This window comes from Meles meles, unplaced genomic scaffold, assembly GCF_922984935.1.
Source record: "Meles meles unplaced genomic scaffold, mMelMel3.1 paternal haplotype, whole genome shotgun sequence".
Lineage (NCBI taxonomy): Eukaryota > Metazoa > Chordata > Mammalia > Carnivora > Mustelidae > Meles > Meles meles.
The window spans coordinates 1,577,696-1,589,498 of record NW_025721603.1 but is presented as its reverse complement, the minus strand read 5'-3'; the positions used below and the strand labels follow the sequence as shown (position 1 = coordinate 1,589,498).

General features: G+C 38.0%; 1 protein-coding gene across 1 annotated transcript; it reads right to left on the bottom strand.

Moving 5' to 3' along the window:
- Positions 1–2,526: 2,526 nt before the first annotated feature.
- LOC123936558 (olfactory receptor 2T11) lies at positions 2,527–3,486 on the bottom strand. Its single transcript, XM_045997013.1, has one exon. The coding sequence runs from the start codon at positions 3,484–3,486 to the stop codon at positions 2,527–2,529; it is 960 nt and encodes a 319-aa protein (XP_045852969.1).
- Between the last annotated feature and the right edge of the window lie 8,317 nt (positions 3,487–11,803).

Sequence of the window (11,803 nt, the reverse complement as noted above, 5' to 3'; positions counted from 1 at the left end):
TTCACATGGGCAAGAATGTTGGTTAAAAAACCTTTAATTTGACAAACAGATCAATTCACTAAAATAAGCAAGATTCCTGATTAAAAAACCTTTAATTTCAAAAACAGATTGATTCACTAAAATAAACAAGTATAAACACTTAATATATGCTACAAGTTCTAAGCATTGGAAAAACAAGTGAATACAATGTATTTTATTCATATAAGAAATGTTAAGTCTGTAGAAGTGGTGATATCATTTTTTTTTTCCAGTGATTCTTGTCATTGCTGTTGCCATAATTAATTATAAGTAATACATTGTGTGTTTACTATTTGCTAGGCACCACTTATTGGGCTATCTGACAAACATGCTTATACTAAATTAATCAATCAACTCCAAGACTACCCTGCATTCCTAATATCTCTAATTTATTCATTTACTCAACTGATCTGTAAAACATTTTTTCTTTTTTTCTTAAATTTTTAACAACAATTTCTGCCTTTCATAAGTAGAAGTTCTCCTTGATTCTACTTGCACTGTGAAATAGAGGAAATCTGAGGATAACTCACTTTTATCACCTTTGCTCTGCGTTACCTCCTGCTATTGCAAATGAACTAGCCAAGCTAAATAAAAACAAACAAAAAATAAGCAAAACAAGCAAGAAAGCAAACAAACAAACAAAAACAGCTTCTTACCTAAATTGATTTCTATGCTTTCTGTCTTTCTCAAAGGTCATTTTCTGGAAGAAGCTTCCTTCATTTTGTTTCCATTATCAATATATGCTTTGTGATAGATTATTCCCTTTAACATAACTGCAATATCCTACAATAATAAAAACATATTGATATCATATCCCTTTCTAACCACTACTCCAATTATTTGCTCTCATTTTTTTAAAAAAATGTATTTTAACTCTACTAATCTTGTCCACTTTCTCCCCTTCTATTTTATTCTGAATCCTCTTGGAGCACAACTTCATTGGGATTGCTTTTATTTAGGTCATAATTGATCTTTGTGTTGACAAATACAGTGGCTAATGAAAAGTCTCATTGTCATCCAACAAGAAACAGCATCTAGTGAAGTTGATTACACTCTAGTTTTGAAGTTTTCTCACTTCTATCTGAGATATTACTTCTTCTTATTACATCAATCATGGTATCCTGTCTCACTTTCTCGCCAGCTGAACAGCTGCCTTAGTCTTACCTCTTTATTCCTACCCAAGTTTAAACTAATCCTATGCCTTTAAAGTATTCATTCTACTCTGAAGACTACCAAATTTAACCCAATTAGCCACCAGGCATCCCTGAAGACTACCAAATTTAAACCTTCAGCCCTTAACTCCAATCTGAGCCCCAGTTGGCTTCATATATCTAAGAGATATTTCAAAATTCTCTCAACAACTAAATCCTTGATTTCTTCTACCCAATTTTGCCACTCTACATGTTTTCAAAAAATCTTATGAAGCAGATATCCTAGATTCCTTTCCCTTGAGGTTAATTGACTTATTTTTCATTTCACTTGCTTTTCTAATAGTCATCCTTTCCATGAGCTAAATCCTCTTTGTAACTACATGACTAATCCTTCTTTCCTCTCACGTATAGATTCCTAAATTTTTCCTGCATACAATCTAGTTCCCTCTTCTATATACCACACACATAGATGTAGCATGGAAGTATGCATATTTCACACACATAGACATAGCGTGGAAGTATGCATAAAGTAGTGCACATAAAAATATACATCTTATCAAGCAAGTTATGTCTATACAGAAAATTCATCAAAAGTTTTCCTTCTCAGTGCAAAGAAACTGAATTGAATCCATCTCCTGTTGATGAATCACACAGAACTGGACAATGTAAATTTTCTCCCATAGACATCACTTTTCTGCTATGAAAATATGGAAAAAGGGACAGTAGTTCTCTTTGATGTCTCTATTCCTTTTGAGTAGGTATGTAATGCCTGAGTATACAACATTCAGTCAGTTTAGCTTACTCAGTATTTACTGTGACCTAGTATTTGACGGTCACTATTTTGCACTATATTTTGTATGAAAATGATCATAGAGGTTAAAATGCTCTGATGCAAAGCCAATAAAGACCATATTAAGATTGTGTGATTTTTATCCTTTGTCATTTGTAAATTGGTATTGTTTTACTTTATTGTAACAAAAATACACAATTATTGGCAACAAAATTCCTTAGCTTTGTAAGGTATTTTTGGGTTAAGGGTGAAAGGACTTTCACAGGTTTGCTGTGAACTCTAAGATATGTCTTTTTTCCCCTTTATTTAGTCTGAGAGACAAGAACCAGAATCAAATGAATTCTTTAACTGATGTAATAATATCTCTTTGTTGGTATCTAGCCAAAATGTGTCTGCACAACTAATGAAAAATCTTTGTTTCCCTCCCCTAGTAGCAAGAAACCAGCCACGGAAAATCCTCTTGATCGGCAATTGTAAGTAATCTTTGACAGCTGACCAAATAGTCATATTTGAAACAGGACAATAGAAAATGTTCTTAGGAAGACCTATTGTCAGTTTATTGAATTCTTAAGCATCACTTGTAGATACTTTTTGAGCAGATGATATTTGTGATAGTATCTTTTTAAATGCCCCCATTACATCCTTGTTTCTGAGGCTGTAGATAAGAGGATTGAGCATGGGTGTGACAATGGTATAAAAGGCTGACACTACCTTGTCCTGCTCAGGAGTGTGAAAAGACTGGGGCAGAACATAAGTGTAGAAGGCAGCTCCATAGAAAATGCTGACTACAGTCAAATGGGACGAACAAGTGGTAAAGGCTTTCTTCCGGCCTTCAGCAGAGTGCATTCGGTGGACAGTTAACAAGATGAGAGAGTAGGAGGTTGAAATGATAGAGATGGGGATAAGCAACATGAGTACACAGCAGATGTACATTAGAGTTTCATACAAGGATGTGTCAGCACAGGCTAGTCTGAGAACTGCAGGGATCTCACAGAAAAAATGGTTGATACTGCGGGAGCCACAGTAGGGGACATTCATGGTTATTGGGGTGAGCAGAAAGCCATCCAGTGACCCACCAAACCAGGCACCAGCAGCCAGCAGGAGACACACCCTGCGATTCATCAGGACTGGATACCTAAGAGGGTTACAGACAGCCACATAGCGGTCATAAGCCATGAGGCCCAAGAGGAAGAACTCTGAGCCAATCATGGTCAGGTAGAGGAAGATCTGGATGCCACAACCTACAAAGGAAATGGTCTTCTCTTTAGAAACCATGTCGACCAGAAGTTTTGGGACAGTGGTACAAATGAAAAGGGTGTCCATGATAGACAGCTGACTGAGCAGGAAATACATAGGAGTATGGAGACGGGAGTCCACCTGAATCAAGACTATCATGACCAAATTTGCAGTTACAGCCACCACAAAAATAGCAAAAATAACAGGAAAGATGATCACTATAGCTTTATTGTTCACCAGAAGCCCCAGGAGGATAAAGTCAGAGGATAAAGTTATATTCTTCATTGACATTGCTGATGGAAGCTCCAGCAAAGCAGGAAGCCACAAAGACCAGGAAGGAAAAGGAGAGAGGACACTTTCAGTATGGATGAAACTTACAATGGAGATGACACCTCAGAGAGTGCTGGATGGGCTGAAATTTTCTAAGTCAAAATGCTAGAGAAAAATGAACAGATCAAGAGAGAGATGTTAAGATAGAAACTGCTGATCTCTTCCTCCGTGTTGGAGAAAAATTTATATTGTGTTTATGTTCATGCTGCAAGACATAGATTACACTAACTGCATAAAAATGTTGGTATTTGCTATACCTGGATTAGGGTTTAACTATATATTTCCTAGTCACTCTCTATATTTCTGGCATCCAGAATGTTGTCCAGTCTATAGTAGCTTTAAGTCAATACTGGTTGGGTAAGCCTCATTGACTCACTGATTATTTGGATGGCAAAGGCAAGCAAATTGAGTAACTTAGGAAGTACAGAATGTAAAGAAAAAAAATTCTACGTGTCTTCATTATTATCATTATTTCAGCTCTGACACTATTGTTCACCAAAATTTTGAGGGTTTATTTTCCATAATAAGCAATGTCCAACTCTTCAGACAACCAGCTGGGTGTCCTACAATTTAATGTAATACTCATAACATCTACATAGAGATAGCTTAATATCTTACTGCTTAAAGGCTTAGTCCCCAAAACTGTTCCCCAAATCGGATACCAATTGTCAAATAGAGCTTATCACTTGGGCTTCTGAACCACTGGCTCTAAATAGAATGATCCCACCCCTGGGTTCAATTAATTTTCTAGAATGGAAAATCTTTTAATTACTGGATTGACTAGCATTTAACTAAGGAAAAACCAGGTAGTGGAGATACATCAGTTAGTGTATCTTATGTATACTATAACATAAGTTATATTTATATAACTTATATATCTTTTCCCAAAAAGAAAGACCAAGAACTCTTTGTCCTCTCTGGATGTACCGTCCTCTTAGTCACTGCATATGTTCAGAAGCTCTCTGAACCTCATTCTTTTTTATTTTTAGGGATGCTTGATTATTTGGGCATGATTGATCAAATCATTGGCCCTTAGTGATTAATGACACCTCTAGGTCCTCTCCTTGGAAATCTGAAAGAAGGAGATTTAAAAAATTGCAAACCTTTAATTATGGTTATTTTCCCAGCAAACATCTCTGATTCTTAGGAGATTTCCATAAGTCACCTCATTAGCATCACCTCAAGATGTGGTAGAAGGGCATTCTAGCAAACAGGATCCCGCAGCACATTAAAAAGATAATCAACCATGACCAGGTGGGATTCATCCTTGGGTTACAAGGTTGGTTCAACATTCGCAAATCAATCATTGTGATAGAATAAATCAATAAGATTAGAGAGAAGAACCTCATGGTCCTCTCAATTGATGCAGAAAAAGCATTTGACAAAATACAGCAGTCGTTCCTGATTAAAATGCTTCAAAGTATAGGGATACAGGGAACATTACCGAACTTCATAAAATCTATCTATGAAAGAACCACAGCAAATAACTTCCTCAATGGGAAAAAGCTTGCAGCCTTCCCACTGAGATCAGGAACACAAGGATGCCCACTCTCACAACTCTTGTTCAACATATTATTAGAAGCCTAGCAACGGCAATCAGACAACAAAGAGAAATAAAAGGTATCCAAATTGGCAAGGAAGAAGTCAAACTCTCCCTCTTCGCAGATGACATGATTCTTTATATGGAAAACCCCAAAGACTCCACCCCAAAATACTAGAACTCAAAGCAATTCAGTAAGGTGGCAGGATACAAAGTCAATGGACAGAAATCACTGGCTTTCTTATACACTAACAATTAAAAGAAAGAATGGGAAATTAGAAAATCAATTCCATTTACTATAGCACCAAGTACCATAAGATACCTGGGAATAAACCTAACCAAAGAGGTAAAGGACCTGTACTTGAGGAACTACAGAACAATCATGAAAGAAATCAAAGAAGGCACAAAAAGATGGAAGAATAAACATTATTAAAATGTCTACACTACCTAGAGCAATCTATACTTTTAATGCCATTCGGATGAAAATTCCACCAGTATTTTTCAAAGAGCTGGAGCCAATAATCTTAAAAGTTGTAGGGAATCAGAAGACACCCCGAATTGCTAAGGAAATGTTCAAAAACAAAAACAAAACTGGTGGAATCACGTTACCCAATTTCAAGCTTTCCTACAGAGCTGTGATCACCAAAGCAGTATGGTACTGGCATAAAAACAGACACATTGACCAGTGGAACAGAGTGGAGAGCCCAGATATGGACCCTCAACTCTATGCTCAAATAATCTTCGACAAAATAGGAAAAAATATACAATGGAAAAAAGACAGTCTCTTCAATAAATGGTGCTGGGAAAACTGGACAGCGATATGTAGAAGAATGAAACTCGACCATTCTCTTACACCGTACACAAAGATAAACTCGAAAAGGATAAAAGACCTCAACGTGAGACAGGAATTCTTCAGAATCCTAGAGGAGAACATAGGCAGTAACCTACTTCGAAAGTAATATCTTTCAAGACATGTCTACAAAGGCCAAGGAAACAAAAGCAAAAATGAACTTTTGGGACTTCATCAAGATCAAAAGCTTCTGCACAGCAAAGAAAAAGTCAACAAAACAAAAAGGCAACCCACGGAATGGGAGAAGATATTTGCAAATGACAGTACAGACAAAAGGTTGATATCCAGGATCTATAAAGAACTTCTCAAACTCAACACACACAAAACAGATAATCATATCAAAAAATGGGCAGAAGATATGTACAGACACTTCTTCACCAAAGACATACAAATGGCTATCAGAGTCATGAAAAAATGTTCATCATCACTAGCAATCAGTGAGATTCAAATTAAAACCACATTGAGATACCACCTTACACCAGTTAGAATGGCCAAAATGAGCAAGACAGGAAACAACGTGTGTTGGAGAGGATGTGGAGAAAGGGGAACCCTCTTCCACTCTTGGTGGGAATGCAAGTTAGTGCAGCCACTTTGGAGAACAGTGTGGAGATTCCTGAAGAAATTAAGAATAGAACTTCCCTATGACCCTGCAATTGCACTGCTGGGTATTTACCCCAAAGATACAGATGTAGTGAAAAGAAGGGCCATCTGTACCCCAATGTTTATTGCAGCAATGGCTACGGTCGCCAAACTGTGGAAAGAACCAAGATGCCCTTCAACAGATGAATGGATAAGGAAGATGTGGTACATATACACAATGGAGTATTATGCCTCCATCAGAAAGGATGAATACCCAACTTTTGTAGCAACATGGACGGGACTGGAAGAGATTATGCTGAGCGAAATAAGTCAAGCAGAGAGAGTCAAGTATCATATGGTCTCACTTATTTGTGGAGCATAACAAATAACATGGAGGACATGGGGAGATGGAGAGGAGAGGGAGTTGAGGGAAACTGGAATGGGAGATGAACCATGAGAGACTATGGACTCTGAAAAACAACCAGAGGGTTTTGAAGTGGCGGGGGGGGTGGGAGGTTGAGGAACCAGGTAGTGGGTAATAGGGAGGGCTCGTACTGCATGGAGCACTGGGTGTGATGCCAAAACAATGAACACTGTTATGCTGTAAATAAACAAATTAAAAAAAAAGTCACCTCATTAGCATAAACTCAAGATGTGGTAGAAGGGTCTTTTTATGAATAACAAAAGACATCCACATAGCTATTTCTTTTTAGGGAATTATGAGGGTTTTAGGACTTCTATGCCAGGAATATGAAAAAAAAACACATTAATTATGCATCATGACATCACAAAGGGTTAGGACATTTGTTGGCACTTTGTAAATGAAATGTTCCCAGCCATATTTCATCTAGGTTATTCTGGTAGCTTTCCTGCTATCCCCCTGATCTCTCTTTCTTTTCTATTTTTAGTCTAACTTCAGCAGAACAAAGTGATCTTTAAAATTTTACATCCGTGGGGGCACCTGGGTGTCTCAGTTGGTTAAGTGTCTGCTTTGGGCTCAGGTCATGATCTCAAGTCCTGAGATGGAGCCCTTCTTTGGGCTTCCAAATGGAGAAGAAGGAGAAGAACCTCCTTCTCCCTTTCCTCCTGCTGCTTCCCTGGTTGTGTGCTCTCTTTTTCTCTCTTTCTCAAATAAATAGTCTTTAAAATTTCTACATCAGAGCAGGTCAACTCCTGCTCACAAATCTACTATGAAACTTCTTATTTCATTTCAAGGCCCACCATACTGTAACACTTTAATCCTCTGAAATCATTTTTTTGCTTCCTCCAGGGAATTTGTCCTGGTGCTGTAAATTCCGTATGTCCTCCCTGCTAATCCTTTGTCCCCACTTTGGGTGTGCCTCCAGTCCAGAGCTTTTGTCTCTGCTGAGACCCACGCCTGGGTCTCCTGCCCACATCTGTGACTGACGCCTCATTTCATTCATTTAGGGTTTTGTTTTATTTGACAGAGAGAGAGATCACAAGGAGGCAGAGTAGCAGGCAGAGAGAGAGGGGGAAGCAGGCTCCCCACTGAGCAGAGAGCCTGATGTGGGGCTCGATCCCAGGACCCTGGAATCATGACCTGAGCCGAAAGCGGAGGCTTAACCCACTGAGCCACCCAGGCACCCCTAGGGTTTTGTTTTAAGCCCGCCTTCTCAGAGGGTCCTATTCTTAACAGTCTTGGTGACTATTGTTTTTATATTCCTTCACACCACTTAACATATATATTCATTTCATTTTGTGTTTGTTTCCTGTCACTGACAGTCTCAATGTGAGTAAGGCAGTTTGCCTGTTCTGTTAACTATGTGCTTTCAGAACATAAAAGAATGCCTGGAGCATGGTAAATATTACTTGAATGTTTAAATATTGTTAAACATATTTGGTTCACTAAACATATATATGTATATATATGTATGTTTATATATAAACATATGTAGTCACTATATTGTGGATGTTAATAACATAGTTTGAATTCACCCTAGATAATACAGACAAATGGACAGAAAAATCATTTTGAATGTTTTTCTTATCAGTAGTTTACATCTGTCTCATATTATCAGAAAAAATGTGTCTTCAAATATGTTTCTATAAATTTTGTATTTTATTAAACAATAAAGCTATGATATATTTTAATTGGTGATAAATAAAGCCAATTATATTATGCAGAATAATGTACTCACCCCACTCAAGGATCCATATATCCTAATTTCAAGACTATGAAATATTACCTTATTTGGCAAAACAGATTTTGAAGATGTGACTAGGAGATTATTCTGGAAGTGCTTGGTTGACTCAGTAGGTTAAGCATCCAACTCTTGATATCAGCTCAGGTCTTGATCTCAGTGTTGTCAATTCAAGTCCTGTGTTGTGCTCCACATGGGAGTGGAGCTTACTTAAAAAAAAAAGAGAGAGAGAGTGAGTGTGCATGTGTATGTAAGAGAGAGAGAGAGAGAGAGAGAGAAGAATTATTCTGGAATGTCCTGTTGTGCTCAATGTAAATACAAGAGTCCTTATAAGAGAGGGGAAGAAAGGAGGAGGAGGAGATGTGGTATTAGGAACAGAAGGCCACATGATTCAAACACTGGCATTGAAGATGAAGAGGACCATGATACAAGGAATTAATTAAGTGGTTTCTAGAATCTGAAAAATAGAAAAAAAAATGTTTTCTCCTCCAAGGCCTTCAGAAATCAGTACAGTCCTCATTAATCTTGTTCTATTATGATCATTTTTTGACTTGTGACCTCCAGAATAGAAAGATAATAAGTTTGTGTCATCGAAAGTTAGTGGTAATTAGATACAACAGTCACACCAACAAATAATTTTATCAGGAGGAGGAGTCAAGATGGCGGAGAAGAAGCAGCCTGAGACTACATCAGGTAGCAGGAGATCAGCTCGATAGCTTATCTAAATATTGCAAACACCTACAAAGCCAAAGGGAGAGCGAAGAGAAGAAGAACAGCAACTCTAGAAACAGAAAATCAACCACTTTCTGAAAGGTAGGACTGGCGGAGAAGTGAATCTAAAACGACAGGAAGATAGACCGCGGGGGGAGGGGCCGGCTCCCGGCAAGTGGCAGAGGAACGGAGCACAAAATCAGGACTTTTAAAAGCCTGTTCCACTGACGCACATTGCTCCAGAGGCTAAACCAGGGTGAAGCCCACGCGGGGTCAGCGTGGCCCCAGGTCCCACAGGGTCATATCATTGAAAATAGAAGGAGAGATAAAAAGCTTCCAGGACAAACAAAAACTGAAAGAATTTGCAAACACCAAACCAGCTCTACAGGAAATATTGAAAGGGGTCCTCTAAGCAAAGATAGAGCCTAAAAGTAGTATATCAGAAAGGTACAGAGACAATATACAGGAACAGTCACCTTACAGGCTAATAATGGCACTAAATTCATTTCTCACAATAGTTACCCTGAATGTTAATGGGCTAAAGGCTCCAATCAAAAGACACAGGGTATCAGAATGGATAAAAAAAAAAAAAAACCATCAGTATGTTGCCTGCAAGAAACCCATTTTATACACGAAGACACCTCCAGATTTAAAGTGAGGGGTTGGAAAATAATTTACCATGCTAATGGGCATCAGAAGAAAGCTGGGGTGGCAATCCTTATATCAGATCAATTAGATTTTAAGCCAAAGACTATAATAAGAGATGAGGAAGGACACTATATCCTACTCAAAGGGTCTGTCCAACAAGAAGATCTAACAATTTTAAATATCTATGGCCCTAACGTGGGAGCAGCCAACTATATCAACCAATTAATAACAAAATCAAAGAAACACATCAATAATAATACAATAATAGTAGGGGACTTGAACACTCCCCTCACTGAAATGGACAGATCATCCAAGCAAAAGATCAACAAGGAAATAAAGGCCTTAAATGACACACTGGACCAGATGGACATCACAGATATATTCAGAACATTTCATCCCAAAGCAACAGAATACACATTCTTCTCTAGTGCACTTGGAACCTTCTCCAGAATAGATCACATCCTGGGTCATATATCAGGTCTCAACCGGTATCAAAAGATTAGGATCATTCCCTGCATATTTTCAGACCACAATGCTCTGAAGCTAGAACTCAATCACAAGAGGAAAGCTGGAAAGAACCCAAATACATGGAGACTAAACAGCATCCTTCTAAAGAATGAATGGGTTAACCAGGAAATTAAAGAAGAATTGAAAAAATTCATGGAAACAAATGATAATGAAAACACAACAGTTCAAAATCTGTGGGACACAGCAAACGCAGTCCCGAGAGGAAAATACATAGCGCTACAAGCCTTTCTCAAGAAACAAGAAAGGTCTCAAGTACACAACCTAACCCTACACGTAAAGGAGCTGGAGAAAGAACAAGAAAGAAACGCTAAACCCAGCAGGAGAAGAGAAATCATAAAGATCAGAGCAGAAATCAATGAAATAGTAACCAAAAAAACAATAGAAAAATCAATGAAACTAGGAGCTGGTTCTTTGAAAGAATCAATAATATTGATAAACCCCTGGCCAGACTCATCAAAAAGAAAAGAGAAAGGACCCAAATCAATAAAATCATGAATGAAAGAGGAGAGATCACAACTAACACCAAAGAAATACAGACAATTATAAGAACATACTATGAGCAACTCTACGCCAACAAATTGGACAATCTGGAAGAAATGGATGCATTCCTAGAGACATATAAACTACCACAACTGAACCAAGAAGAAATAGAAAACCTGAACAGGCCCATAACCAGTAAGGAGATTGAAACAGTCATCAAAAATCTCCAAACAAACAAAAGCCCAGGGCCAGACGGCTTCCCAGGGGAATTCTACCAAACATTTCAAGAAGAACTAATTCCTATTCTCTTGAAACTGTTCCAAAAAATAGAAACGGAAGGAAAACTTCCAAACTCATTTTATGAGGCCAGCATCACCTTGATCCCAAAACCAGACAAGGATCCCACCAAAAAAGAGAACTACAGACCAATATCCTTGATGAACACAGACGCAAAATTCTCGCCAAAATACTAGCCAATAGGATTCAACAGTACATTAAGATTATTCACCACAATCAAGTGGGATTTATTCCAGGGCTGCAGGGTTGGTTCAACATCCGCAAATCAATCAATGTGATAGAACACATTAATAAAAGAAAGAACAAGAACCATATGATACTCTCAATAAATGCTGAAAAAGCATTTGACAAAGTACAGCATCCCTTCCTGATCAAAACTCTTCAAAGTGTAGGGATAGAGGGCACATACCTCCATATTATCAAAGCCATCTATGAAAAACCCACCGCAAATATCATTCTCAATGGAGAAAAACTGACAGCTTT